This window comes from Trematosphaeria pertusa, assembly GCF_010094035.1.
Source record: "Trematosphaeria pertusa strain CBS 122368 unplaced genomic scaffold BU26scaffold_10, whole genome shotgun sequence".
Classification (NCBI taxonomy): Eukaryota; Fungi; Ascomycota; class Dothideomycetes; order Pleosporales; family Trematosphaeriaceae; genus Trematosphaeria; species Trematosphaeria pertusa.
Window position 1 is genome coordinate 1,464,547 of NW_022987221.1, and position 24,367 is coordinate 1,488,913.

At 54.2% G+C, this 24,367-nt stretch overlaps 15 protein-coding genes across 15 annotated transcripts; 6 read left to right on the forward strand and 9 right to left on the reverse strand.

The window, feature by feature from the left end:
- The first annotated feature begins 139 nt into the window (after positions 1-139).
- On the forward strand, positions 140-1,213 carry BU26DRAFT_521317 (uncharacterized protein). The gene is made up of 5 exons (XM_033829503.1): positions 140-361; positions 412-527; positions 584-613; positions 665-1,013; positions 1,067-1,213. The coding sequence occupies exons 1-5, from the start codon at positions 302-304 to the stop codon at positions 1,148-1,150; spliced, it is 639 nt and encodes a 212-aa protein (XP_033681942.1). The 5' UTR covers positions 140-301; the 3' UTR covers positions 1,151-1,213.
- Positions 1,165-2,973, reverse strand: BU26DRAFT_488362 (uncharacterized protein). Its single transcript, XM_033825977.1, has 5 exons — positions 2,677-2,973; positions 2,576-2,622; positions 2,325-2,521; positions 1,660-2,273; positions 1,165-1,606 (listed from the first exon to the last, which is right to left on the reverse strand). Exons 1-5 carry the CDS (start codon positions 2,953-2,955, stop codon positions 1,292-1,294), a joined length of 1,452 nt encoding a protein of 483 aa, XP_033681943.1. The 5' UTR covers positions 2,956-2,973; the 3' UTR covers positions 1,165-1,291.
- A 351-nt stretch (positions 2,974-3,324) lies between these two features.
- Positions 3,325-5,064, reverse strand: BU26DRAFT_55779 (uncharacterized protein). Its single transcript, XM_033832498.1, has 5 exons — positions 4,533-5,064; positions 4,257-4,482; positions 4,151-4,210; positions 3,808-4,101; positions 3,325-3,758 (listed from the first exon to the last, which is right to left on the reverse strand). The coding sequence occupies exons 1-5, from the start codon at positions 4,952-4,954 to the stop codon at positions 3,357-3,359; spliced, it is 1,404 nt and encodes a 467-aa protein (XP_033681944.1). The 5' UTR covers positions 4,955-5,064; the 3' UTR covers positions 3,325-3,356.
- Positions 5,065-5,332: 268 nt separating this feature from the next.
- On the forward strand, positions 5,333-6,906 carry BU26DRAFT_521322 (uncharacterized protein). Its single transcript, XM_033829504.1, has 5 exons — positions 5,333-5,674; positions 5,722-6,201; positions 6,253-6,343; positions 6,397-6,629; positions 6,682-6,906. Exons 1-5 carry the CDS (start codon positions 5,449-5,451, stop codon positions 6,807-6,809), a joined length of 1,158 nt encoding a protein of 385 aa, XP_033681945.1. The 5' UTR covers positions 5,333-5,448; the 3' UTR covers positions 6,810-6,906.
- BU26DRAFT_431034 (uncharacterized protein) lies at positions 6,876-7,355 on the reverse strand (the record flags this gene model as incomplete). The annotated part of the gene is made up of 1 exon (XM_033823914.1): positions 6,876-7,355. One exon carries the CDS (start codon positions 7,353-7,355, stop codon positions 6,876-6,878), a length of 480 nt encoding a protein of 159 aa, XP_033681946.1.
- A 573-nt stretch (positions 7,356-7,928) lies between these two features.
- On the reverse strand, positions 7,929-9,307 carry BU26DRAFT_431073 (uncharacterized protein; the record flags this gene model as incomplete). The annotated part of the gene is made up of 2 exons (XM_033823916.1): positions 7,929-9,036; positions 9,084-9,307. Coding segments are annotated over 2 exons (1,332 nt in total), but the record flags the coding sequence as incomplete, so codon positions are not given.
- A 36-nt stretch (positions 9,308-9,343) lies between these two features.
- On the reverse strand, positions 9,344-10,000 carry BU26DRAFT_385528 (uncharacterized protein; the record flags this gene model as incomplete). The annotated part of the gene is made up of 3 exons (XM_033822627.1): positions 9,344-9,671; positions 9,718-9,742; positions 9,805-10,000. Coding segments are annotated over 3 exons (549 nt in total), but the record flags the coding sequence as incomplete, so codon positions are not given.
- A 786-nt stretch (positions 10,001-10,786) lies between these two features.
- Positions 10,787-11,952, forward strand: BU26DRAFT_521324 (uncharacterized protein). Its single transcript, XM_033829505.1, has 4 exons — positions 10,787-10,946; positions 10,997-11,129; positions 11,188-11,375; positions 11,425-11,952. The coding sequence occupies exons 1-4, from the start codon at positions 10,839-10,841 to the stop codon at positions 11,680-11,682; spliced, it is 687 nt and encodes a 228-aa protein (XP_033681949.1). The 5' UTR covers positions 10,787-10,838; the 3' UTR covers positions 11,683-11,952.
- Positions 11,953-12,152: 200 nt separating this feature from the next.
- BU26DRAFT_461045 (GDP-mannose 4,6-dehydratase protein) lies at positions 12,153-13,758 on the forward strand. The gene is made up of 7 exons (XM_033825048.1): positions 12,153-12,291; positions 12,342-12,470; positions 12,526-12,755; positions 12,805-12,991; positions 13,046-13,292; positions 13,351-13,516; positions 13,567-13,758. Exons 1-7 carry the CDS (start codon positions 12,264-12,266, stop codon positions 13,648-13,650), a joined length of 1,071 nt encoding a protein of 356 aa, XP_033681950.1. The 5' UTR covers positions 12,153-12,263; the 3' UTR covers positions 13,651-13,758.
- Positions 13,609-14,937, reverse strand: BU26DRAFT_521326 (uncharacterized protein). The gene is made up of 2 exons (XM_033829506.1): positions 14,804-14,937; positions 13,609-14,728 (listed from the first exon to the last, which is right to left on the reverse strand). The coding sequence occupies exons 1-2, from the start codon at positions 14,845-14,847 to the stop codon at positions 13,792-13,794; spliced, it is 981 nt and encodes a 326-aa protein (XP_033681951.1). The 5' UTR covers positions 14,848-14,937; the 3' UTR covers positions 13,609-13,791.
- Positions 14,938-15,088: 151 nt separating this feature from the next.
- Positions 15,089-16,021, reverse strand: BU26DRAFT_430657 (uncharacterized protein; the record flags this gene model as incomplete). The annotated part of the gene is made up of 1 exon (XM_033823896.1): positions 15,089-16,021. The coding sequence occupies one exon, from the start codon at positions 16,019-16,021 to the stop codon at positions 15,089-15,091; it is 933 nt and encodes a 310-aa protein (XP_033681952.1).
- Positions 16,022-17,069: 1,048 nt separating this feature from the next.
- On the forward strand, positions 17,070-19,112 carry BU26DRAFT_567281 (uncharacterized protein; the record flags this gene model as incomplete). The annotated part of the gene is made up of 2 exons (XM_033833638.1): positions 17,070-17,877; positions 18,013-19,112. 2 exons carry the CDS (start codon positions 17,070-17,072, stop codon positions 19,110-19,112), a joined length of 1,908 nt encoding a protein of 635 aa, XP_033681953.1.
- Positions 19,113-19,229: 117 nt separating this feature from the next.
- BU26DRAFT_521330 (carbohydrate-binding module family 35 protein) lies at positions 19,230-21,344 on the reverse strand. The gene is made up of 6 exons (XM_033829507.1): positions 20,687-21,344; positions 20,547-20,635; positions 20,144-20,498; positions 19,937-20,091; positions 19,774-19,883; positions 19,230-19,725 (listed from the first exon to the last, which is right to left on the reverse strand). The coding sequence occupies exons 1-6, from the start codon at positions 20,946-20,948 to the stop codon at positions 19,236-19,238; spliced, it is 1,461 nt and encodes a 486-aa protein (XP_033681954.1). The 5' UTR covers positions 20,949-21,344; the 3' UTR covers positions 19,230-19,235.
- Positions 21,345-21,516: 172 nt separating this feature from the next.
- On the forward strand, positions 21,517-22,410 carry BU26DRAFT_521331 (uncharacterized protein). The gene is made up of 3 exons (XM_033829508.1): positions 21,517-21,593; positions 21,640-22,097; positions 22,186-22,410. Exons 2-3 carry the CDS (start codon positions 21,882-21,884, stop codon positions 22,321-22,323), a joined length of 354 nt encoding a protein of 117 aa, XP_033681955.1. The 5' UTR covers positions 21,517-21,593; positions 21,640-21,881; the 3' UTR covers positions 22,324-22,410.
- Positions 22,411-22,433: 23 nt separating this feature from the next.
- BU26DRAFT_541875 (MFS general substrate transporter) lies at positions 22,434-24,021 on the reverse strand (the record flags this gene model as incomplete). Its single annotated transcript, XM_033831613.1, has 6 exons — positions 22,434-22,866; positions 22,899-23,019; positions 23,059-23,062; positions 23,170-23,578; positions 23,628-23,877; positions 23,982-24,021. The coding sequence occupies 6 exons, from the start codon at positions 24,019-24,021 to the stop codon at positions 22,434-22,436; spliced, it is 1,257 nt and encodes a 418-aa protein (XP_033681956.1).
- Positions 24,022-24,367: the final 346 nt, after the last annotated feature.

The following is a 24,367-nucleotide window of genomic DNA, read 5'->3' on the forward strand; positions in this document are numbered from 1 at the left end:
CAGAACAAAAGGACATGCATACTACCCAGCCTCAGGCAGCAATACTCCCAGTTAGGCTCACGCCACGTCAATCCGAGGCTGAAGCTTGCGAACCCGATTAGTCGCTCGTGCCCCGCACCTCCAACCGCATGCAAAAGCATCCTAGACCGCGCTCCACTCCACAATAACCCTCCCCAAGCCTTTAGCTCTCGATTTCTTGCCGTCTCCCCGACATTTTCAAAATCTAATCAATTTAACGACCATATACCCTACCCAAGCAGCTATACGCTAGACAGTCGCCAAAACAACCCCATAACGCAGCATGAAGGACGCCGTTGCTCTAACGAATCTATGCTTCGAGTCCCGAGAGCAACTTGACCTCGTGAGCATGATATCCGTTCCCAGAGTTTCTGCAGGCTGAAGTAGGTGCAGGAACTAGATCTGCTGCAAGGACGCGCACAAGATGAAGCTGGTCAAGAGTGTTGCGACGCGTATCTTTATATGCGGCCGCTCCGGGGAGATGGGACTGTGCTGACGCTGCTGGAAGTGTGAGTGTGCATCGTATGTATGAATTGATTGGGGTTGGAGGGGCTGATTGTGGTAGGTATGACTCGTATGAGAATATGCGCAAAGTGTAAGCCATCCGCCCCCTGGCACGGCACTCAACCGCGCCTAACAAACGCAGCGCCGAAGCACAAGCAAACCCAGACGTTGGAAAGCCCGCAGAACTCACCAGATACCTGCCCCGCGGTGGCTATCTCCAGCGCCCCACACCCAGCAGCACCCCCCTCAAAGACCAGTTCATCTGGGTCGCGCGCATGAAAGCGCACCCTGGGCAGCGCTCCGCGCTCATTGACGCGATTCTCGAGCACGCGAAATTCGTGGAGGAGAATGAGGAGGAGGCATTGAGCTTTCTTGCGCTGGAGAGTGTGGAGGATGGGGTGAGTGTGGTGGTGTTTGAGAGGTATACGAATGAAGAGTATCTGAGGAATGTGCATGCGACCAGTGACAGTATGGCGAGGCTGAGGGATAAGGTGAGTTGTGGGTATGTATTCAAAGATTGCTGGCGCTGATGAGATGGGTGTAGTTGCGCGTCCTGGTGGATGAGAAATCGAGCACGGGGTATGCTGCTGTGAGCGGGTTTGTTGATAAACAGGAGGCACTGGTTTGATGTTATATCCGGAAATTTGCGCGTTCTCTTACGTCTTGAACGCCATGCAAATGAGATATGAAGCTTGACATGCTCTCTGGAATCGCTCAGTGCCATGATAATCATTACGGGCATGTCGGCGACGCTATTGAAAGTCATCCCTTATACGACACAATCCTTGCCCTCCTTGTGCAGTTTTCGAGTCAGCCTTCTAGCCAACTGACTCAGCCTTTCAGACTTCTGCCATATCAACCAGATACTGATTACTAAAAGGGTGAGGGGTATAGTAAGCGCAACATAAAGCCACCACCGTGCATTATCTAGCATGGCCATGCCGAACACTGACGACATGAATGTGCCAGGCAGGAAGACCATAGTCATCGTGGCGATGACGCGCATTGCAGAGCCATCAGCCTTTGCCTCTCTCGCTATAGTCGTCCCAGTTGCGCTATCCTGCTGCGTGACGAGGTTGAAGACCTAGCAGAACTGTGAGCCCCTCGGTACTTCAAGTGCAGATCGCAAGCACCTACCAGATTCATCGCAATATCCTTCCTTGACTTATAGCTATTCAGCCACCGCTTCTGGCTCTCAATCGACTCCGCCAAATACCGCAGCGCATCATCCGTCTTGACAACCGAATCCCTCTTCCCCACCTCATCCACATTCCCGCGATACCGCTCATGCGCGCGCAGCAGCCGCTGCACAATCATGCTCGACATCTCCACATTCGCGGACATGCGGTCCGTCTCCTGCGACACAACGTGCAGCTGGATAGTCAGCTCCTCCAGCTCGCTTCTCTTGCGCCCGCCCGCCGCGGTTTCCGCGTACCGGTCCACGCGGTCCAGCGAGTCGTACAGCTGGTGCCGCAGCTTTGTTATCGACGGCACGGCGTCGAGGAATACTTCGTGCGTGATGAGCAGGTGCAGGAAGAACGGGTCGATGGAGTCGCTGAGCGCGGTCCAGGTTTTGCGGTCCGCGTTCAGGATGTCGGAGAGCCGCTCTTTGACGATGTCGAAGCGCGTTTGCTGCGCGTCGCAGACGAGGATGTAGGTTGTGCAGTTGCTGCTGAAGGAGTGCGCCATGTAGATGCACCACGGGGCGCCTTTGCGGTGGATCGCCCAGCGGGGCTGTTGGCAGCAGAATTCTGGCAGCATTGGCTTATTGGCCAAAAGCGTGGGGGATGGCTTGTACTCACCGAGTCTTTGGATATTACCTTGTTCGTCCAGACTGGCGAAGTCGCCGGGCGCCCAGTAGTCTGGCTCCCCAAGAAGCGCGCCAGTGAACTGTGGTGTGATGTCGAATGTTTTCAGGAGCTGTTTGGCGAAGTTGGAGCTCAGGGACACGCGGTAGTTGAAGCTTGTACCGCCTTTTGCTTCCTCGAGCTGGCAAAAGCTCATGCATGTTAATACAGCGCTGTTGTTTGAAATGCGGGGAGTTATAACATACAGGATGCGCAGCACGGGATCACTAGGGGTTCTGTCTTGACGAATCTTCTACATAATCATATCAGCTCCGCCTCTCGATATTGCAATTGAAAGAATACTAACTCGAAGATATTCGATCCCAGATGCCTCGTCCAGAGCAAATTGCCGCATGCGCTCCGTCCGCGTAGCCTCGTACACCTCGACGCTCGTCTCCTGTGCAAAGTTGTGCTGGTTGTCGAGCAAACCACTCGCGCGCCGCGCATCGTGGATGGACCCAATGAACGAGCAGGAAGCCCTCGGGTACCCGCGTAGTACTTCCGAAGCCCGCGAGATAAGCGGCGTCTTGTTGTTTCGCCATTGCCCGGAAGAGATGATGGAAGATTGGCGGGGTGCAGTTGCCATCACGGTCTAAGAAATTCGTCGGCGTGACATTGTGTAACGGCAGGGCTGTGGATGGCATTTAAGGCATTGTGCGACGCTGCCTGAGGCTGGCTTTTTGGGGCGGCTCGCGCCCTGCTTTCGGGTTTGTCTGCCTTATCATGCGGGTGTTAAGCGATGCGAGCCCTGAAATGTGCTGGCAAATCAGGCAGACCCAGACGAACAGGATGGTGGTGGCGGTGCACGCGGCCCCTCTCTACACAATATGTACAATGTACCCCAGCCCCGTGCAGTGCCTCACTACTTTGTGGTAGAGGCAAGTCCGAACGTGGTGATACAGCCCAGGTCCAGTAGTGTTTAGCAATACATTGGATAAAATAACACAACAAATATTCTGCGAAAAGAAGGAAACACTGTGCGGAGGCTCAGGGTTTGCTATATCCGAAAGTCATATCACGTCCGGCTCGCTGATTTCCCTGAAGCAGGACACCAGTGCGAACATTATTCCGACCTCCGTACCACGCACTAGCACGCCGAGACGAGCCCCCATCATGTGCGAACTCCTCATCCGTACTCTCATTGTCCTGAACAACATCCAGACCACTCTCTTTCCGGCCTGTGGTGTTCCTCCTAGCGTGAAGAATCATCGCCCCAAACTTCTCCATGACGATCTTGAACACTTGGTCATGCACACTGGCGTACTTTACTAAGCCCGAGTGGTCGGTGTCGAGAGGCACGCCGGGGTAGAAGCCCCCAGAAGTCGCCGAGTCTTCTGGTACCATGAGGGCGAGTTCTCCGCTGTGATAAAGGGCGCCTTCCGCGTTGAACTAGAATGATTAGCGCTCGTCACTCAAAAGGGCTCAAGGCGAGAGCTACCTTGACGACTTTACTGAGGCGCTGCTCATAGAAGCAGACGACTTGGATGTTCCCTCCCTGCGGTGTGCATTGCTTGAACTTCTCGTTCAGCTCTTGGAAGTAAGGCGACGGTTGAGACTCATTATCCACGACAAGGTCCCTGATGAGCTGCTCGTTCGGTTGGCCTTCGACAAGGCTCAGTAGGCGGTCTTGTCGCAGCCCGAGGTTGGGTGCTCCAAAGAGCATGACGCCGCATGCGGAATTGAAGAAATCCCGATAAGATTCTTCACGGTGTTTCGAGGCGATGACAAGTGCCTATCCATTGATCGGTTCCCTGTCTTGTACATCCGAAGAGAAAGCTTACCTCCTTAGCGATAATTCCTCCAAGACTGTGTCCGACGAGAACAAAAGGTCGTTGTGTCGTCTACAGTACTGTCAGCAGAGTAGAGGGAAGCGAGCGCCAGATTAACCTTCGTCCTCTCCCGAAAGGCTATCACAGCCTCCAAGAGCCCCCGTGCGAGGTCTCTGATAGACCATTTTCCTTCCTTGGACGTCAACTTTGTATCGTATCCATATAGTAGAACCCTTGCATCAGGGAAAAGATCTGACAGGAAGTCCCTAAGCCAGACATGATAGCCCTTTGGCGATTTGAACGACCCCAGCGGATGAGATGCTAACCCGGGAACAGCGATTATGCTAAAAAGAAATTAGCATCTGTCCACGTATTCTCGGCATTCGTGGCTTACTCGAACGAGCCGCCATGCACCCTTCCGCTCGTCAAAGGAGTAACGCCAAGGAAGTGAGAGTCGCAGGAGTATGCCTCAGACAAGGTGGGAAGAACTGCAACGGAAGACCCAGGAAAAGTAATCGTCGCATAGAAGCCGGTCCCATCCTCGACAACAGCTTTCTGTACTGCTTCCGCTCTTACTGCTTTCTCCAAAGCTTTAAGTATATCGTCCCCGGACTCATTCTCACCACGGTAGCTTCCTTGGATCCTCCAAGTGTGGAACCTTTCGGAAGCGCGACCTGGAGGTCGTTTTCCGCCGGCTACATGCTCCACGAATCTTTTCGCATCGATCGAGCACAGAAGGCCCTTTTGCCATACGTAAGTGACCGTGAGGGTGACAATGACGGTAACAATGATGGTAAGAATTTGACTCGTGTCCATGGTTCAAGTATCGCAGTTCGACTGTCACTCTCCTTTTCTTCCTTCGCCGGGACCTTTGGTGATGGATAGGTTGGAGAAAATGCAGTTAGTAGCCTGCAGGGCCCAGCAACCCATAACATCGTAGCCGCAGAAAAAGGAGAGAAGAACGAAGGAATCAGGCAGCGGCCTAGGACGCCTTTCATGCAGGGCGAGGAGTGGGCGCAGATGCAGGACTCAAGTGCATGATGCAGGGCTGTCTGCTGATCCCGTGCAGAGGCCGGATTTGTCTAGCGCGACCTTATCAACTGCAGCCACTCACGCGGAAGCAGCTTGAGGCCCCCCGCTTCACTTTCAGGGTTGGGCAGAATGAAGCGGCTTGCCCGGTGACCAACACCAGGAAGCCGGTATTTTAGTAGGAGGTTCACAGCCCAAGGCGTATTTCGGTTAATTCTCCATCTCCGACCGAACAGCGTGGGCCTTGTTGCGCCTTTTCTCTCCTTCAACATCGGCAGGGCATGACTTTCATTGAAGCGGGAAACCAGGTGGACGAGCGATCGCCTTCGGATGGGCGCGTTCAGCCATGGCGAACGTGGTGGCCACCAGCATCGCCAGAGGCAGAAGACCAGAGAAAGACCGGAGATATTTCCGTGGAAAAGCCCTGGCTGAGGTGGAAATTTTCGGAGGGAAAACCATTCGAGAAGCCGTGGCTAGAATGGGCTTTACCCAAGCCCACCAACTACAGTAATGAGGACCCCGCCTTATCGAACTACTATCTGATCGTGTGCTAGATGAGCTTGCGCATTCCCCCCAAGTGAAGTACGAGCCAGACTTCATCCGCGAGCAGCTGGCCCTCCTTCCCGCGGACGAACTCTCGCCCTTCAACCCCACCCGAACGAACACATTCCTGCAATTCTTCCAGCAGAACTCCGAAAGCGCCGCCGAGAAACCCTACGTATGCAAGATCCCTCCGTCCATCGCGGGCCAAGCCCAGATCAACTTCGGCGGATGTTATGCAAAGGCAATGATAACAGACGTACGCGGCCACGAAGATCTGTTCTCCTTGGACACGCATGGGTTCCAGTTCGCGGGGCACAAGCTGGGTAGCGACGTAGAGGCGTTGGATGTCGAGGCTTACTGCGGCCAGATGGCGGATTGGCTACGAGAGTATTTACAAGCTCAGGAAGTGTTCGTTTTTGATCGCACACTGCGGAGCCAAGAGAAGGGGAAGGCGGGTGGTTTCGTAGATATTGCTAGACGTGTCCACTGTGGTGAGTCCTGGGTTTTGAGTGTCCACCCGACAGTAAGCTAACATGAAGCAGACCAGTCCCCTCGCTCGGCCATTGGTAGGATCAAACTGCATATGGGAGATCGCGCGCCGGAGCTTCTTCGCGGTCGCTGCAGGATCATCAAGTGGGTTTTCACCCTGCAAGTCTTGGCCCCCCGGCTAACAGATGGCTGAGCAGTGTATGGCGACCGCTGGTACCGGTGGTGGAGAGCAACCCCTTAGCAATGTGTCGATTTGACTCAGTTTCGCTGGCGGACTTCGTTCCGACTGACGTTGTCTTCCCTCATTACGCTGAAGAGTCCTTCGAGATACGTCCTTCTTCCACGCAACGTTGGTATTACCGGTCGAATAACACCCAAGATGAGTTGGTACTCCTAAAGATCTACGACAACAAGAGAGGCGCCGCATTCTGTGAGTTGTCTGAGGACCTAAAACTACTGGGTCTCGCTAATGCAATCATCAGGTGCTCCCCACTCCAGTTTCCGTGATCCCCTCGGGAGAAAGAATGCCGGTCCTAGGAGCAGTATTGAGCTGAGGTGTTTGGTGTTCGGTGGGGAAGGCGTGGAAGCAGATTCATCTCCCAAATTATGATCGATTATCCCATGACTCATGCCGAGTTATGCGTACAGTCGTATGCCATCCTTGTACATTCAGGCGCTAGAAAAGAGATACCAGTTCCAGATGACCGTTCCGCTGCGCAACATCAAGCGACGTCATCCCGTTCTCGCAAGACATGTGCGGATCTACGCCGGCTTTTAGTAAGAGTCGAACTACGTCGGTATGGCCATTGCTGCTGGGCCACCAGAGTGCATTACGGCCGGTGATACTGCCGCTGCATGGATCCACCATCCCAGTGGCCATAAGCGTTTCGACCATGTCTGTGAAGCCCTCCCTCGCCGCGAGCCACAGCGGTGTTCTGCCAGACCGATCCTTGATATCCGGTTCAGCTCCTGGCTGATCCAGAAGTAGGCGGAGGATCTCTCTGTGGCCATTTGATGCGGCTGCATGCCATGCGGATCCGAAAAACCCGCCCTTCGCGTTCACGTCTGCCCCCTCGTCGAGAGCCTCCTTGGCATTGTCGCGATCTCCAGATTCAGCGGCCTTGTGCAGCTTTTTCGCTGCAATTGAGCGTGCCATCAATCGATCGACGTCTTCTTCAAGCAGATTCGCAGAAGCTGATTCTTCGTGGTCGCCCTTTCTCTTCAGCGTCGCCCCGTCTTTAGCTCTTACATACGCAAGAAGGATCCTAACGATAGCGGAATGTCCTTGGTACGCTGCGGCCCAAACGGCATTTCCATATCTGCCTCCAGGAGCGTAAGGATCTGCCCCATGCTCTAGCAGGAGATGAATTGCGTCTTGGCAGCCGGAATGTGCTGCACCTTGAAGTGCATTACCGAAATACTGGCCTTGTGCGTGCACGTCGGCGCCGTGATCTAGGAGAACGCGCACGACATCGGCATGGGCCCCCTCTGCTGCCTCTAGTAGAGCGGTTCCAAACTCCCGTGGCCGTGCGTTGACATCTGCTCCACGATCGATGAGCAGAGTTGCGATTGCTAGATGGCCCTGCTTTACTGCTGCTATGAGCGAGTTTCCGTACCACCCGCCCACCGCTTTGGCATCGGCATCATTGTCGAGGAGTAACTTGACCACGCTGTCATGGCCGCCAAAGGCGGCAGCCTGTAACGGATATCCATAGTGGCCGGCGAAGAGATTCACATCGGCACCGTTGTCTATGAGCAGTTTTGCAATCTCGAAATACCCTCCTTGTGCCGCCCCTTGCAATGGGGTGCCGTAAGCACCGCCCTGGGCGTTCACGTCGCAGTTATGGCGGAGGAGCAGACTGCAAAGCTCGCGATGACCTCCAGTGGCAGCGTAATAAAGCGCCGTGGCTCCGAGCTCGTCGGGCTCGTTGACTTGAACTCCTTTCCCAATCAGATTCCTGACTGCGTCGATGGACCCGCTCGCGGCGGCCAGATGGAAGACGTCGGCAGGTTGTTCGAGCTTTGACCAAAGACTAGTTGCGCCTTGATTCGCGAGGAAGTATTGTAGCCGGGTTGCAAAGATCAGAGTCGCTGCAGAAACTTTGCTGGGAGAAACACTGAAGTTGTTTCTGGCTCGATTCCAATCATTCCCGTCGCCCATTCGCCGTATCTGTAGGATCGCCGCGAGATTGGAGTCATTGTCCGTTAGGAGTCTGCTCAGTTCTTTCTCAAGCTCCTCTGTATGTCTTTCCAAATGGTCCAGATGGTAGTCGAAGTACTCAGCAGCGTACCACGCGAAGGGGTTGTTGTTACATCTTCTTCGAATGGTGCCTTCCGATGTTGACGGTCCCTGTTTGAAGTCTTCCAGCTGCAGATAGATAAGGCAGTTCCGTGCCAGAAAGGCGTGAGATGTCTCAGTGTTCCCGACTCCACGCAGGGTCAAAGGCAGTTCCAATGGTGGTGTATTGATGAAGTACTCCTTCACTGAGTAATGTACCAGCCGCACAACGCCTCCTTCTTCCACAACCAGATTCGCACAGCACTCAAAGATTGCTTCCGCTGAATATGCGTTCATGTCGTCCCTGCACCTACAGTCCTCGGTAATGGCAGCTGCATCTTTCAATTCGTGGACGTGAAGAGGTCGGCCAGCGAAGCAGATGGAAGTCAACGCCGTTCGAGCCAAATTCCTTAGGACCGGCGGTTTGGATTGGATCTGGCCTAGTATTCGTTCGTACGTCTTGAAAAGACCCTGAGGGAGCTGATAGAGCTCCCGCTCAATATCCTGGTCGCTACGCTGTTCGCAGAGGTTTCTCAGTTGGAGATTGACCCATAAGAACCTTCAAAGATTAGCCCTCATCCGAGCTTTGGAGGCACACGGACTTACATCCCCTGCGCGTTCTCCATGAGGGTCGTCTTGATCTTCTCTTTGAGAGGCCTGCTCGATACTTTGAGTTTCCGGCGTCGGACTAGATCGTCGACCATGTGACGCACGTAGAGCTGGATGTCAGAATGGACACTTGCAGCCTCAATTTGGATGGTGGGCGTATTCCTGTTGTTGAACTCATCCTCGATATCAGTTTCTCGGCGGCTCGTCACTAGGACCCGCATGCATGGATGCGCATCCGCGAGATCGAATATGTACTTGATGAGCTCCTCCCGTCTATCTTGATCGCATTCGTCGAGGGCGTCAAGAACCAGTATTACCTCCTGAAAATAGTTGACTGCAATATCGTAGAGCATTTGATAATACTCGCGGACAGTTGGGGCCTTGTCGTTCCTCTCAAATTTTAAGAATATGTTGAATATGTCCTCGGGGACCTCATCGAGCTTCTGGCAGAGCTGTTTGAGAAAGGAAGCTAGGACTCGTGCTGGATTCTGATGCTCGCGCGAGTCGTACTTCAAGTACGCGTAGGCTATGCCAACGCCACCCCTGCTGTCTTCCGTAGTTCGAATGTAATCCAAGGAGATTGATCTAAAGCCATGAGTGTGAGGACTAATAGGCATTTGTTCGGACTCACGCCAAAACCGATTTCCCAGCCCCAGCTATAGACGCAAGAAGTGAAGTTAGCCCCTGCTACATAACATTCCGATAAGACTGAACGCACGCATGCCCCAACACCACAGCAGTGTCGAACGCCCGCTTCGATACCACTGCTGGAACTCGTCGCGATTGATAAACCACTGGCCTGTTCCGGGATGGCGTTTTCCGAGAGTAGCCTCGTGGTCTTCATTGAAGTCAATGCCATCCAGCCAACGAAGGAAGTCTTTTTTCTCGCGTAGCACAGCAGGATAGTGGTAGTGAATATCGCGACCCGCTTTGGTGTCTCCCTGAATGAGGTAACCGCTTCCTACGCTCACATCGCCGCCGTATTTCCGCTTGCCGGCAGCCATGGCGAATATCCGGTAAAGGCCGCGCCAAACGCTGAGACAGGCTGGTTAAATAGAGTAGTTTGACTAGCAGGGCAACGGAAGGAAAGTACCTCGTAAAGAGCCTGGGGCGCAACTGATGTTCGGGTACTGGGCCCGCCTCCCCGGCCAATGTCGGTGGCTTCTCCATGCGTACGACTGGTTAGCTGCCCAGCCAGGCAGCAACAGCGTGCAGACTGACAAGCAGCGTGGAGGGCGGACTCGAGAGCGAGCGGCGCCTGATCAAGGGCAGTGTTGGGGGTGGGCTCTGCGTGCCTCGCGTCGCCGCGGATCCGGCCGAGGGCGTACGATAGCGCCGGAAAGGGCTAGCCGAAACGCCACGATAAGCGCTACCGTGCGCGTAGTCATTCCATTGGCTGTGCGCTCCACACAGAGCCTCAAGGCCTCTGGAAAAAGCACATCGTACAGACAGGAGGTAGCAGCCTTTCGGCGGGGTGATGTGACTGACGTGGACCTGCCTGCAGAGCGCAGGAGCGTCGACGTGGACAGGGCGGCCACCGGTCAGCCGGAAGCGGCTTAGCGCGCCCTCTCGTTTCCAAAGCTCCAAGGCGGGAGGCATCCGAAGAGCGCGACACGTGCAGCGTTTCAGTACCATCTACTCCACTCGATCTTAACGTCTTGCCTCGTCTTTTGGACTCCGTAGTTCCACCGTGGTAGCTACGGCGGCGCGTCTATGCACCCGTCTCTCTGAACGCGAGCTGTCACTGCCACCATGCCTCTTGACAAGAAGTCTCTGGAGGAGCTATTCCGTAAGCTCGAACCTGAAGTAACAACCTACATGAATCGCTATGACGGCGGACATGACATGAACCATATCAGGGTAAGCATTCCTCGTGCACTTCTGGGAGCACTCCCTAAGTCGGCTGCCAGCGTGTTTACCGGAACGCCCATATCATTCTCGAAGGAGAGCAGGCCCTGCATCCAGATACTCAATATGACTATTATCTCATCTGCTATGCCGCGTTGCTCCACGATGTCGGCGATAAGAAGTACGCCGCTCCTGGTACGCACCTCCGCTCTCCCTCTTCGCCTCGCACTGACTAGCCACGCGCCAAAAACAGGCGAGGATGTCTCTTCAATGGTGAAGACCTTCATGCTCTCTAGAGTCGACGAACCGAATGAGGAATGGGAGGCGTTCGCCGCGAAAGTACAGATAGTCTCGACCTACGTTTCGTTCTCTACGGAAAAGAAAGACCCCGAGAAGACGAAGGAGGCAATCTCGCAATTCCCAGAGCTGGCGATAGTCCAAGTAGGTCTCCTCATCATCTTAACCCAACACATCACTGATTCTCGCAAAGGATGCGGATAGGCTAGATGCCATTGGTGCAGTTGGCGTGGGCAGAAGTTTCTCGTTCGCGGAGAACAGGCATTACGGAATGCAGGATGGTGTGGATCAGTTCGACGTGAAGCTTTTACGTCTCGCTCCCATCATGAAGACGGAAACGGGAAAGAAGTTGGGCATGGAACGGCATGAGCGGCTTCTAGCCTTCCAGAAATGGTGGCAGGAGGAGGCTCCAATTCCAGAGACTCTGGCCTTCCGAAGCGACGGTGCCTAGGGCTCGGGGCTTCTCGCTCAGGCCAAGCCAACAATGAGGCTAACAAGCCTACTGTAGCGTTGGGCCTGGCCGTTGCGTGCGGCCTGTCGGCTTCAGCACAGGGGGATCAATGTTTAGGATAGGCAATGGACGAATATGCTTGGAGCCTACCCTGGCATAATTTCCAAGCATCAGGACTCCCGCTTCATTCTCGTCGAGGCTAAGCCCCGATGATACCCTGCATATGCTATCCTAGGCAAAGCAGCTTATGGTTCCGCCTGTTGCCCTTCCAGGTCACAAGGCGTACTGACGTGGAAGCTGCAGGGTGGGCGATCTTATCTACCCGCGACTGATTGGGTTGTGCAGACTCGCCAGCCTTGTGACCATAGAGCGGCATCCTGACCGGTACGAACTCTAGTGGAAAAAGCAAGAGTGAGGGCCTAAATTAGCGGTAATCCCATGCTTGTTCATAACTCTAGCTTAACGTCACCCGGAAACAATAGGCGAAGTCCCACGCAGCCTTGCGTTTAGCCAATGTGAATAGAGTGCTACGAGTTTATACACCAGCCTTCTTTGCTGGACATGCCCGTCTAGCTGAAGACATGCGTCCAAAAGTCGCGTTGATTACAGGTACGTATTCTAGTAGCATAGAGAAGCGCGTCAAGCTCACCAATTTCTAGGGGCGAACGGCCAGGACGGAAGTTACCTCTCCGAGCTACTCCTCCACAAAGGCTACATCGTCCATGGACTGGTACGACCACACGCGAGCGCGTCAGCGCACAGCTTGTACAACCTTACACTTGCCCGAGGGAAGCTCCAGCTCCCAGAGCGTCGTCCCATGCTCTCGGCTAACAAACGCAATAGCGCATCCAAACTTCACCCTGCACTATGGCGATATAACAGATATGGGCTGCCTACTAGGCATACTACAATCCGCCAAATTCGACGAAATCTATCACCTAGCGGGGCAATCGCACGTCGGGCTATCCTTTTCCATGCCCGTGTACACGGCCGATGCTACGGCGCTGGGCACCGTCAGACTGCTTCAAGCCGTTGCGCAATTGAACCTGTGCCATAGGGTGCGGTTCTACAATGTATGTAGAGCCTCCAGGCTTATGAGAATGCTAGTAACTTCAGTCCAAGGCATGCACCTCCGAACTCTACGGCCGGATAGCCAAGGGAGAACAAGACGAGAACACGCGGTTCTATCCATCGTCTCCGTATGCCTCCGCTAAAATGTTCAGCTACTGGATCACAGTCAATATGCGCGAGTCGTATGGGCTGTTTGCTGTGAACGGCATCTTGTTCAATCATGAGTCGCCTCGTCGAGGTATAGTCCTGCGGTGCGACATCAAATTGCCGCGGCCAATAACAATACCCACAGGTCTCGAGTTTGTAAGCCGGAAGATCACGCGTGCAGCCGCTGGGATCCATCTCGGAGGGAATGAGATACTAGAACTTGGCAATCTCGACGCCCGGAGAGATTGGGGCGATGCAAGAGACTTCGTTAGGGGTATCCATATGATGCTGCAGCAAGATGAGCCGGAGGATCTCGTGTTAGCCACCGGGGAAGCGCGGAGTGTGAGAGAATTTGCAGAAGAGGCCTTCCTTTCTATTGGCATTACCTTGGAGTAAGTGGTGTTGTACTTGGTTCCCGTAACAGCCCGGCACGGCATGCTAACTTTTCAGGTGGAGAGGAGAGGGCATTTCCGAGATAGGAAGGGATGGCACAACTGAAAGGCTCTTGGTCAGAGTGAACCCCGATCTATTTCGTCCGAATGATGTTCCCTGGCTCTGCGGGTCGGCCAGACGAGCAGAGCAGAAGCTGGCTTGGGCGAAGAGCATTAGTTTCGAGGTAAGTGATTTCTGCTTGAACGCTGTGCGAAAGAGGACTAACTCCAGTAGGAGCTTGTACAAGATATGGTGCAAAATGATATAAAGCAGTTAAAGTCTGCTGCATCGCTGAAGGCTATAACCCCAAGACTATAGATTGAACTACAGAGGAAGAAAGTCATTACGTCCAAGAGCTCTTTCATTTTCTCGCCTTGGTAAAACAAGCCACATGATGGTCTTGAAATGGCTCTATGCTGCATGAATAGCGACGAACCCGCGATGTCAATCGCAGACCCGTCATAGCTTCTCTTCGTTTGAACGTGATATGGGGACGGGCAGCGGCCGATGGATATGACCTATAAGTCGTAGAAAATCCGGCTCGTTATCGTCCGTAATGATGCCGTGGCGAATGAAGAAATCGACCATCACTGCCGCAGCGCTCGGCTTGAACCGTTTAGCCTTCAGTTCCCGCGCGATTTGATCCACATCCATGAGATCGTATCGGCCGACCTCGTCATCATTCGGCTTCAGTTCCATATCTTCAGGGGCCTCGAGCTCATAAACGTAGACGACTTCGGGGACCAGAAGCCCCTTCTCGTACCCCGTGCGTCCATCTGTCACGGACATATACGTGAGCGCTCCACAGGATCGCACGTTATCCTTGAGATACGGTCCTGTAATAGATGCTTCTTCGTCCGCTTCGTGGATCATGGCTTGGAAGGGCGATTCGTCCGCTCGTACCCCGCCTCCTACTGCGCTGTCTAGCAGATCGGGGTAGGAGAATAGTGTGGGCGCTCGCCGAGGTACCCATATCTTCATGTGCCCAGCCGTACGCTTGTATACAATCATGTGTACGCCGCGAACTGCAATGCCGAATATGGCCGAGGCGGTCCGGCTGATGTGTATTGGGAGTCGTGATCCTATGACTCGGAACTGCTCGCTTGAAGCTCGGTCGAATCCCTTGAACGCCCGCTGGTCTATAGCCTTGGATATGACTTTCTCGAGAGCAGTGTTGCAGGCTTGCGCCGTGTTTGCCCCGTTGGAGGAATCGAGTAGTTGGACAGTGCGTGGCTTCTCGTGGCTGATGACGAAGTCAGACGTCCAGGGCATTTGGTTGACCACCCAGGGCAGCATGAACCCATGCGGTCGCGAGTCGTTTGGGAGGAGGAACCGGTACCACGAGGCCTGGCCATCATCATTAGAAGGGCAAGAAGTCACATCGATATATGGGAAGCTGAAATCACAATTAGCTGCGCACCGTGACGTTTCGTGGCTGTTAGGCCAAAGCGGTGCCCAGAGCGGCACATACTTGTCCCAATCTTCCGCGATCTCTAGATACGACCTGGTCGCCATCCTCTGGAACTTTTGCCGGTAGAAAGATAGTGCGATATTTAAATATCTGGTGATTTGCATGGGTACTCCGTATCAGGTTGTGAGGTGGTGGATGATGACTTTCAGACGACTGGGCGGCATTTTGGCGGGGTAGTGGAACCTTGCAAACGGGGCATTCAGGCAGCTATCTGCAAATCACCCTCAACCAAGCATCCCTAGGTATACCTGGGTAGTGAACTAACTCCATTACTACCCTCAAGCCCTACGATTGGTACCCGCTTTTACGGCGGTGGAACCTCTCTCTCACAGCATACTGCCATTCGTTCGCAATCTTGGAAACGTACAGGATAGCCAAGCAAGCAACAAACATGAAGACACACACCACCATCAATACGCTCAATACTAGGCTGGCTCGAATCCATGACTGCGCCTGAAGCGCCTTCTCCTCAACCGTGCCGTGGGCAATCTGCTCAACGGCAATAGCAACTTGCAGCCCACCCAACACGACCGTCATGAAGCCAAAGACAAAAAACCACGGCCGGCACAGCTCCTCGAAGTATTTCCCATACTCGCGATGCGTCCGGTAGTACTGCGCTTTTCGCAGCAAGATCGGGGCGTAGAAGTTCAAGCGCGCAAGTCGGAGCTCGCCGTAGCGATATCGGGCGGAGACCTCGCTATCGAGAATATGCCCGAAGCCAGAAGAGAAGCGACAGAAGCCTTTCCAAGTGATATGCTCTGGCAGCACGGAGATGCCGGGTTCCTGCGCGATTTTGAAGTCCGATTCATGCTGGATAAGATGGAAGTAAGACCTCAGCAAGCCCAGGGCTGATCTCCTAATGCGCCGTGATGCATCCATCGTCTCGGGCACTTCATCCTGCGAGCCATCGAAATATCGTGTCCAAAAGTGGTAGGATGTAATGTATGCCGGTAGAGGTTTGATGTAGACCTTGTCGCCGATCCACGTTAAGTGCAGTTTTGGGTCCTCAGCGACGACAATGGTCCGCCCTTTGAGTCTGTGCTGGTGGAGAGAGGAAATGCTTGAGCTTTCAGGTTTGGCCATCCACCACAGATATGGCGCCATCTCGTCAAGTTCTAATGGGCACAGATCGCGAGCTACGAAGTCCAGAACTTCTCGTCGGTCGTCGAGGGCTATGCGTGGATGTCCCGGCAACCATCTCTCCTCGGTAGATTCCATCGACTCGTCATACTCTGCACAAAGCTCATCATTAAGCTGTGAACCGTGGCGGAATGGCGGAGGGGGTGGTTGCCTGGGCTTTGGTTCTTCTTGGGCGGGCATGGAATGGAAAGCCCCAATGTCGAGAGCTGTGAAAATGGAAGTTTCCGGAGTGATCTGCGCAGGAACCTAGTCTTCTTTAAAAGGAAGGTTCTGCCTGAGTATTTGACGTTTTGTGTTGCCCGAGCGGTGTTGCCTACTAGCGGCTGCCTTTTCAACGGGCGCAGTCAGCCTCGGATCTTAGCGACGCAACGATGCACCGACGGCAACCGTGGACCGCTACGCCTATTGTGGTCGATGCCAGCCTGGTCGAGCTCGTGGTGCGGGGAATTGTGCGAGGAATCAACAGGAGCTCATCTCACCCTACTCCTGGATTATGAATGCCACCGAGGGCTAGAAGTCTTGAGTCAGCATCCGGTCTCTAGAGTATCTCATTCCTCGCCATTATCTCCCTTACTCTATTCCTCGGACCGCGCTCCTCCAGTGGTTCGCTCTGCTGGCGAGACAGGCCTGCAGCAAGGCTGCGAATAATTGGTCACCCACGGGATATGATTGCATAAGCAAGGCTGCGTTTCCTCTCCGCAACTTTTTGATGAGGACTTTGCATGCCTTCGATCGCCGCCGTCGCCTCGCAAGGACAACCATGATTCTGCAAGCCATCATGCGGCATGACTTGTCACCAGTCCATTCAACGAAGCCCGCGCCTCATTTTGCCGGCTCCCGCAAGGCGGAGAGCTACGACGTCCTGAGATAGCCCCATGCATATGCGTCCTCGCGACGAGAAACGTGGTAGGAGTAGACGTGGTAGTAGTAGTAGAGTAAGAGCGAGTACAGTGGAGGCTGGTCTTAAGGCGTCCGAGATCTACGCCTCTGACCTCATCGTGCATTGCGTCGATCACGGCTTAAAACCTCGAAACCACGATACAGCCAAGCTCCATCACGGCCGCATGTTCGACATCGGCGCGATACTTGGAGTCCTCCGCCGTGTTTCCGGAGCTCCCGCGATATAATGACTCCACGGCGATCCAGTACCCAGGTTTCCCAGACCTTGGGCCGCAGCACACGACGATCCACCATCCAAACCCAGGGGCGCAGCCGAAGTCGTAGTCGTAGTCGCAGTCGCAGTCATCGTCGAAATCGAAGTCCCAGAATCCGCGGTCGACCATCAGAAGAGGCAGCCTTCGACTTCAAATGCGTTCGCAATACCTTGGACTATAAGTACGTCAGCCTTTTAGACATCAAGATCGAAGACGGAACAGCAGTCGTGCCAGACGAAGCTAGCGATAGCACAGATGACTCTTTCCGGTATCGGCCCAAACCTGTCAAGCCGGGGCCGCACGAGCCTGGCATCGCGCGCATTTTTCTCTGCCCGGATGAAGAGAAACTCGATGAGCTGGAAGACTATCTCGAGTACGGGGACGACGGCCCACGGGATCGCGTGCCTCGACGGGAAGGAATGGGCTCCTATACGGCGCCCGACGAACCCAGCGATAACTGCCCCTATGATCTGCGCGATGTCTTTTGGTGGCTACCCCGTCGAAGCCTCATATTCCAGAATCGCATGGGCCTCAGACAGGACCGCGTTAGGCAGGATCGCGATGCCACCCGAACAGATGAGATTTCCAGTGGAGCCGAAGAAGATGCGTCTTCCGAACGGGCACGGAACGGCTTCGGATTGGGACCCCTCGATGAAGTGGACACGATATTTTGCTTTTCCGAGCTCTTTTTCGTCTATCGTAGAGGCGCGGAGGATGCTTATGGAGAATTGGTCCAGCACAAGCTGTATTTGCTGAATAACGATGCGGATAGGATCACTAGTAAGTTTCAATTACCACATCCAGAAAGCTCATCCAATTCCACCCACATGTTATCCTTTTCGAAAAGCGGGGCGACTCCCCCGCCGCCGCGTCCTATACCAGCCCTATGTATCTTCGCAGCTAATCCAAATCCAGTCGTATGGCGATGTTGCACGATGTTCGCCCCCGTCGGCGGTTCGTCCTGCCAGCAGGACTTCCTTGCTGACGTCCTCGAAAGGGGCTCCTATGTGCGCATGCTCAAGAGCCTCCAGCCCTCCCACGACGACTTCCTCGTCCTCTTCATCCTGCAAGTCCTCTCCTCCGACATCATGCAGCTCGAGCGCGCCGTGCAATACGAGATCAAACCGCGCCTCTTCACCGACCTCATGAAACCCGCGGACTCCGTCTCCACCGACTACTTCAAGGCCATGGAAGCGCGCATCTACAGCTTCAACCGCATGAAATGCATGGTCGAGAAGGCCGAGGACATCAACGAGATGTGGAACTACCTCTGCCTGAAGCTCAAACTGGGCGACCTAGGCACCGAAGCTGCAATCGAGGATTTCTGCGATGAAGTGCGCACGCTGACGCTGCGTGCCTCACAGCTTCTCAAGCACGCTAAGCGCATCGATACGCGCTACCAGGACCTCTTTGCCCTAAATACTACCGTCTCGCAGTCGCGCCAGTCCTTCTCAGTCACCATTCTCACCGTCCTCGCCGCCGTCTTCCTCCCGCTCTCCCTCGCCTCCGCCGTGCTCAGCATGCAAACCCGCTTCAGCGACCTCGGCGTGCTGATCTACGACTTCTTCGGCGTAGCCTGGATCTTCGGCACCTTCTCGCTGGTCTGCTTCTGGCTCGTGCGGTACGGGACGCGCTTCCTCGACAAAGCCTGGAGCCTCAAGCACCTGGAGAAAGACAACTACCGCACCTGGCGGGGCTCGATCCAGGGTATTACGTACTCGTACATTTTCGGGTGGACGCTGGTGCTTGTGTCGTTCTTGCTCGGCATGTTTTTGAGGGAGACGGTGGTTGATTGGAGGGCGTGGCCCTTTTTGGCGGTGGGCGTTACGACGTTTGTGCTTGCACCGGTTTTTGTGCCGGTTATGGATGTGCTGTATACTATCTTGTCGCTTTTCGGACTGGGCTGGTCTTTTTTCTGCTGGAGGACGAGGAGGCGCGTCAAGAGGCCGAGCGGGGGGAGATGGAAAGGGAGGCGGCACAGCACCAAGAGGGAGTCTGCGGCGGACAACGTTTAGTAATTGTGAGGGCCATGATGCTTTCTTACATAAATGCAGGTGTTGAGACCGGTGCTGATCCAGTGAAGAGGCATATCAGTACCTTGCATATCATACAGTATCGATATTACTAGCATACCGCTTCTACCCCTCCGGCGGATACACGACAATCTTCTCAATATCCGCGCCCTTAACATCAAACCCATTCGACAGTCCCCCAATCGTAATCGTATTATCCCTTCCCTTATTCAGCATCAACTGCAACGGCGCACTCAGAATAATCCCCTTATGCGTATCTCTCTGATACAACGTCTCCACATTCTGGGTATCGCCATTCACAACAACGCTCGCAATGCGTCTCAGCTGCCAGGATCCACCAATGCGATCTGGAGATCCTCCCGGCTGGTCGCCGAAGCCCATGTCGTCCGTGTTCTGGTAGTAGAAGGAGACCCATTGGGGTTTGCCGCTGCCTTCGATGCCAGAGAAGGTTACCGTGCTGTCGTTGCCGTAGATGCCGGTGAGGATGACGCCAGTGTCGGTGAAGGTGGCTTCTTGGGCGAAGGCGGAGCCGGCTGTGGTTGCTGAGGTGGCCTGGTAGGTAGTTCCTTTGATGGGCTTCCACTCGCCGGTTTTGCTTGGAGAAGTTAGTTGGACCGCCTGGGTTGAGGAGCGCTGAACTTACATGTTTAGATCGTATACATCGTGCCAAAGCACCTCGAGCGATTTCTTGTTTTCGTTGATGTCCATGGGTAGCCATATGTACCGGCTCTCCCAGAGCGAGTTGGAATCCCACTGACTCTTGTCAGCACAGCTAAACGAATAGGGCCAAAGAAGCAGTCGCATACCTGGTCTCCAAGGTAGAGATACGTAGTCTGCTTGGTGCCCTTGATGCGCAGCGAGAAACCTGACTGAGAATTAAACGTGCGCGTATTGAGCGGCGCCACGATGAAGGGCTGAGACCATGGACCACTCAAAGAATCGGCGCGGAAGGCGACGACGTCTGGGGCTGTCAGCTTGCTACTGGGTTCATAAGCACGGCGATGGAATCTCACTGTTTGGCCTGTAGCCTGTCTTGTGGCTCATCAGCGCAAAGTAGCTCTTCTCCGTCTGGATGATCGTGGGCGCCTCGAGATCGTACTTGTCGAAGCGATGAACGACCTTGTCGAGCGCGGTGATGTCGTTGTTGTAGCTCGTGAGATACACGTCTCGTCCCTCTTTTCGGTCACCGTTCGAATACAGGGCGTATGCTTTCCCATCCTTGTAATCAGTGAACAGGCCAAAGTCCTGGGACCAGTTTCCGAGAGGGGCAGTGGCGTCGACGAAGCTGTATGGTCCAGTGATATTGTCTGCTTGTGCGAAGCCTTGGAGAAGCCAACCGTACGTGGAATTGTCGGCATGCCACCACATCTATGACCCATGAGCTTATGCATAGAATATGGACAGAAGAATGTATACATGATACTTGCTAGTGCCCTCGCTGTACACGACCTTCGGCCTCTGAATGATGTGCGAAGGGGAGATATACGGATGGCCTTCAATTGGTACTGAACCCAGGTTAGCATCAAGGGGACTTCCATGCGACATTGTCAACGTACCCAAAGCCATCCCATGGTGCTCCCAGGTCGCCAAATTCTCCGAGCTATACACCGACACACCGCCACCCTCTACCTGTCCCTGGACTTTGTACTCTCCAAAAAGGAAGAACTTTCCGGACTCTTTATCCACGGTAACGCATCCAGCATGTGCGTTCACGAGATTCCCCTCCGTATCCCGCCACCTTGCCCCAGGAACGATCCATTTCGCCTCCGCCGTAGCCGCAACCAGCAGCAAGCGACAAAGCAATGCACAGAAAGCCATTGTGTAGTTGAGCAGACGCCGCCGGGAACATGCGATGCCACAGTTATTTTATATTAGAGCATCGGCCAAGACGGACCGGGGCCATTTAGCCCGAGCACCAGGAACCAAGACACCTTGGGCAGGGCGCCAGAGCCGCGAACGTGCAAGTGATCTCGCATTTCTCCAGGTCTCTGGGACTTCTTTGGACGTTCGATGCAGGACCCGGAGAAATTGAGGGGTGGGGTGACGGGCCTAAGCAGTGTGACAGAAACGAGTCGGAAGGGTACACCGTCGTTCCGCTCCCTCCGCGGCTTATCGGACTAGGGCGGTAAGCTTCCGCTTTGTGAAATCCCGGAGACCGGACTGAGCGCCGACTCAATAACGCCATTGTAGTTGAGATGGGAGCGGTGATGGTGATGATGGATAGCGATGGTCAGAGGGGATGGAGACGGTGGATCCCCGGTCAGACCTTTCCCACTAACCGTAATAAGCCTAGCGTACTCGTTTGTCTACACCCCCGATGAATATAAAGCGATACCTCTCTCTACACTTATACGTGTGAGTTACCAATACTCTTCCCCCGCCTTTACACACACAGAACATAGAACATGTACACCAACATCCAAGACCCCGCCATCCGCGAGACCGGCCGAGATCTTACGCCCGGTAAGCCCGGACACATCCAAGCTGACAAAAGCCTAACGTTATTGAGCTTCAAGCTTGCCGCCCAAGGGTACTTCACGAATAACATTGTAGCTATAGCTAACACCGCCGAGGCCTTGGGAGAAAGCGGTGGATATTGGCAGGGACTACGCCGCTTACCAGCACGCTATAACGATTCAAATCTGACGTCTTCCTCATTCTCTTTTCCTCGTCCATTCTTCTCCCTCGCAACCTCTCCATTCCCACTATCCAAGCCCAATTACACCGTTCCGTCCATCCCCGTCTTCCAAAATGGCATCATACACCGGGCCCTCCTTCTCCCTGCATGTCAAAATAACCATCGACCCCTCCAACTCTGACGCCTTCCTCGAAGCCCTCAAGCCAGCCTACGACGCCGTATGCGCGGAGCCCGAATGCATTTTCTTCGAGGTCTACCACGACTCGAAGCAGCCCGGCGTGTTCAAATTCGTCGAGAACTGGAATGCGAGTGTGGAATGGATGATGAATGTAAGTTTCTGCTAGCCAACCGGAAGGGCATGGTGAGAAGGGGAGTGGGGTTGGGTAGTTGGGAAATAGTGCTGATGGGAGGATACAGGTGCAGCTGAAGAAGGACTACTACAAGCCGTATATGGAGAAGACGGAGCCGATGTTTATTAAGCCGAGGGAGCATGAGTTGTGGGAACGCATGCCGGGGAACACGTGGACGAGCGTGAGCAAGGAAATGTTTTCTTGAAGGAGCTGCGCATGCCTAGTTCTCAGGTCGCCGGATGCGACGGAAGACTAGATAAAATATCAAAGGCCTCGACTTGGGTAGATATACCAGGGTGCGAAGAAGCTAGGTTCTCAGTCCTTCGCAACAGCATACTTACTCTTTCCCTTAATTTGCTTCCCATACATGTAGAACAGATACGGCACCGGGACCAGCAGCGCACTAATCCCGCCCAGAATCGTCAGCGTCCAATGTACGCCCATGTTTTCATAGAATAGGATTCCCACGACTGCCATAGCCCCTGCAGCCACATAGCGAATGAGCGTAACGGACGCGAGAGCTGATGCGGAATACGATTCGTAGGAGTCGATGATGTACTGATAGGAGCTGATAAAGACGCAGAGGATACCGTAGCCGAAAAGAACGCTTGCGTCGAGCGGTGACCAGATGGATATCCAAGAGTAGCTCGTCCAGCCCATCCAGAACAAGCTGATGGGTATTGCCAGAGCGCCGCCTAACATGCTGAACCACAGCCGGAACTCAGGTGGTAATCTCGTGCCTCCTCCTCTTGGATCCTCTTCAAATCTCTTTTCGCCCACTTGTAAATGAGAGGGACAAGTGCCGTAGCTCCGAAAAGTCCAACTGTGATGCCGAGGGAGCATAGCCCTGTGATACCTAACCTTGTTCCATGGATTTCGCCGAAGATGTAATCGTACCCATCTAGGAAGGAATAGGACGATGTAAATGAGTGTCAGATACAGGGCTAAGAGCATGATGACAGGCTCGCGGAAGGTGAGCAGGAAAGGCCGATACAGAGCAACCCTAAGACGCCGTATGAAAGTTTCGCGTTTGATTTTCATTTTCGGCAACATATCTGTCATCGCCAGTGACAGCGCGAAGATGCCACGCTTTCCAAGCCAACAGAACGGGCGGATATGTCTCCGGTTGGAAGACTACCACAGCTCCGCGGATCAGTCCGGACATGATGAGGGTTGTCCATTCAGTCCAGCGCCAGCTCACGGCACTGCTTTGAGCAATGAAGCCACCCATGACCGGGCCGAGTACAGGTCCCGTAAATGCGGCGTTTGCGAAGACGGGGAAGGCGGATACCCGTTCCATCGGGGACCATAGGTCGGATATGGAGCCACCGGCGCAGGTTAAGGGAGTGGATCTGAAGAAGCCCGCGAGGAAGCGAAAAACAAGCTGTGCTCCAATATCGGGAGCAAGGCCGGACGCCATTATGAAGATCATGTAAAGGGTTAGAGTAACAATGTACACGCTGCATCGAGGTTAGCATGCCTCCCAGGAAAGCATTCAAGGCTCCTTACGGGTTTCTGCCCAATGTCTCGGACACTGGCCCTGCGAATAACGCCCCGACGCCAAATCCAATAAGATACAATCCCGTCGCCAGAGACTCTGTCACTTCACTGACGCCGAACTCAGCAGCAGCCGGTCTTAGTGCGCTGGAGTCGATCGAACTGGCAACCCCGACAACAAAACCAATGCCTGCGATCAATGCGGTAGCGAATATCCTAGACGGGTAACTCCTATTATGTGGGTTCAGTGGGTCATTCTCGCCTTGGTAGCCAACAACGAAGAGTTTACCAACATCGTCAATGTTCGCATGATGCGATCGTACGTCGACGCCAGTAAGAGCGGCACCTAGAGTTGTTTCGAAAGACCGTCGAGTTGCGCGCGTCGTTGTGCGGCTAAGGTGGCCATCGTTGGGTGGTTCAGGTCGGCTTCGTAGGTCTTGCTCGAGCCCAGACTCGGCTTCTTCAACCGCAGTCTCACTCCTCTGCGAAGTACCGCCTCTTTCAAGGACTGATGGATCCCTCTCATCCTCTAGAGTCGTAGGTTGGCTATGGTGCGCTTTCTCGTTGTTAGACGGTTTTTCGTGTTCGGACCGGGCAAGCGATGACGCGGATGAAAGTGACGACGCCGATGAGGGCGATTGAGCGATCGGATGGCCTGATGTGGTTCCTCTTCTTGTGCGGGCGGGCTTCTCTGGCTCTTGGGAATGACGATTGTACTGCCGTTCCACCTGCTGGCGGAACTTCCGGTATTG

Bases quoted from the DNA above. Each gene is read 5' to 3' on its own strand.
- BU26DRAFT_488362 (XM_033825977.1), bottom strand. From the start codon at position 2,955: ATGGCAACTGCACCCCGCCAATCTTCCATCATCTCTTCCGGGCAATGG. The intron at 2,522-2,575 runs GTATGTTATAAC...AACATGCATGAG, and splicing joins GATCCCGTGCTGCGCATCCT to CTTTTGCCAGCTCGAGGAAG. The intron at 2,274-2,324 runs GTGAGTACAAGC...CAATGCTGCCAG, and splicing joins AGGTAATATCCAAAGACTCG to AATTCTGCTGCCAACAGCCC.
- BU26DRAFT_55779 (XM_033832498.1), bottom strand. From the start codon at position 4,954: ATGGACACGAGTCAAATTCTTACCATCATTGTTACCGTCATTGTCACC. The intron at 4,483-4,532 runs GTAAGCCACGAA...ATTTCTTTTTAG, and splicing joins GTGCATGGCGGCTCGTTCGA to CATAATCGCTGTTCCCGGGT. The intron at 4,211-4,256 runs GTTAATCTGGCG...ACAGTACTGTAG, and splicing joins CCTTTCGGGAGAGGACGAAG to ACGACACAACGACCTTTTGT.
- BU26DRAFT_521330 (XM_033829507.1), bottom strand. From the start codon at position 20,948: ATGGCTTTCTGTGCATTGCTTTGTCGCTTGCTGCTGGTTGCGGCTACG. The intron at 20,636-20,686 runs GTACGTTGACAA...ACCTGGGTTCAG, and splicing joins GCACCATGGGATGGCTTTGG to TACCAATTGAAGGCCATCCG. The intron at 20,499-20,546 runs GTATACATTCTT...CATGGGTCATAG, and splicing joins AGGGCACTAGCAAGTATCAT to ATGTGGTGGCATGCCGACAA.
- BU26DRAFT_521324 (XM_033829505.1), top strand. From the start codon at position 10,839: ATGCCTCTTGACAAGAAGTCTCTGGAGGAGCTATTCCGTAAGCTCGAA. The intron at 10,947-10,996 runs GTAAGCATTCCT...GTCGGCTGCCAG, and splicing joins ATGACATGAACCATATCAGG to CGTGTTTACCGGAACGCCCA. The intron at 11,130-11,187 runs GTACGCACCTCC...CGCCAAAAACAG, and splicing joins TAAGAAGTACGCCGCTCCTG to GCGAGGATGTCTCTTCAATG.
- BU26DRAFT_521331 (XM_033829508.1), top strand. From the start codon at position 21,882: ATGGCATCATACACCGGGCCCTCCTTCTCCCTGCATGTCAAAATAACC. The intron at 22,098-22,185 runs GTAAGTTTCTGC...GGGAGGATACAG, and splicing joins GTGTGGAATGGATGATGAAT to GTGCAGCTGAAGAAGGACTA.
- BU26DRAFT_461045 (XM_033825048.1), top strand. From the start codon at position 12,264: ATGCGTCCAAAAGTCGCGTTGATTACAG. The intron at 12,292-12,341 runs GTACGTATTCTA...ACCAATTTCTAG, and splicing joins AAAAGTCGCGTTGATTACAG to GGGCGAACGGCCAGGACGGA. The intron at 12,756-12,804 runs GTATGTAGAGCC...CTTCAGTCCAAG, and splicing joins ATAGGGTGCGGTTCTACAAT to GCATGCACCTCCGAACTCTA.
- BU26DRAFT_521322 (XM_033829504.1), top strand. From the start codon at position 5,449: ATGACTTTCATTGAAGCGGGAAACCAGGTGGACGAGCGATCGCCTTCG. The intron at 6,202-6,252 runs GTGAGTCCTGGG...AACATGAAGCAG, and splicing joins TGCTAGACGTGTCCACTGTG to ACCAGTCCCCTCGCTCGGCC. The intron at 6,344-6,396 runs GTGGGTTTTCAC...ATGGCTGAGCAG, and splicing joins GGTCGCTGCAGGATCATCAA to TGTATGGCGACCGCTGGTAC.
- BU26DRAFT_521317 (XM_033829503.1), top strand. From the start codon at position 302: ATGAAGGACGCCGTTGCTCTAACGAATCTATGCTTCGAGTCCCGAGAG. The intron at 528-583 runs GTGAGTGTGCAT...TGATTGTGGTAG, and splicing joins GTGCTGACGCTGCTGGAAGT to GTATGACTCGTATGAGAATA. The intron at 1,014-1,066 runs GTGAGTTGTGGG...AGATGGGTGTAG, and splicing joins TGGCGAGGCTGAGGGATAAG to TTGCGCGTCCTGGTGGATGA.
- BU26DRAFT_521326 (XM_033829506.1), bottom strand. From the start codon at position 14,847: ATGGCGACCAGGTCGTATCTAGAGATCGCGGAAGATTGGGACAA. The intron at 14,729-14,803 runs GTATGTGCCGCT...TTGTGATTTCAG, and splicing joins ATCGCGGAAGATTGGGACAA to CTTCCCATATATCGATGTGA.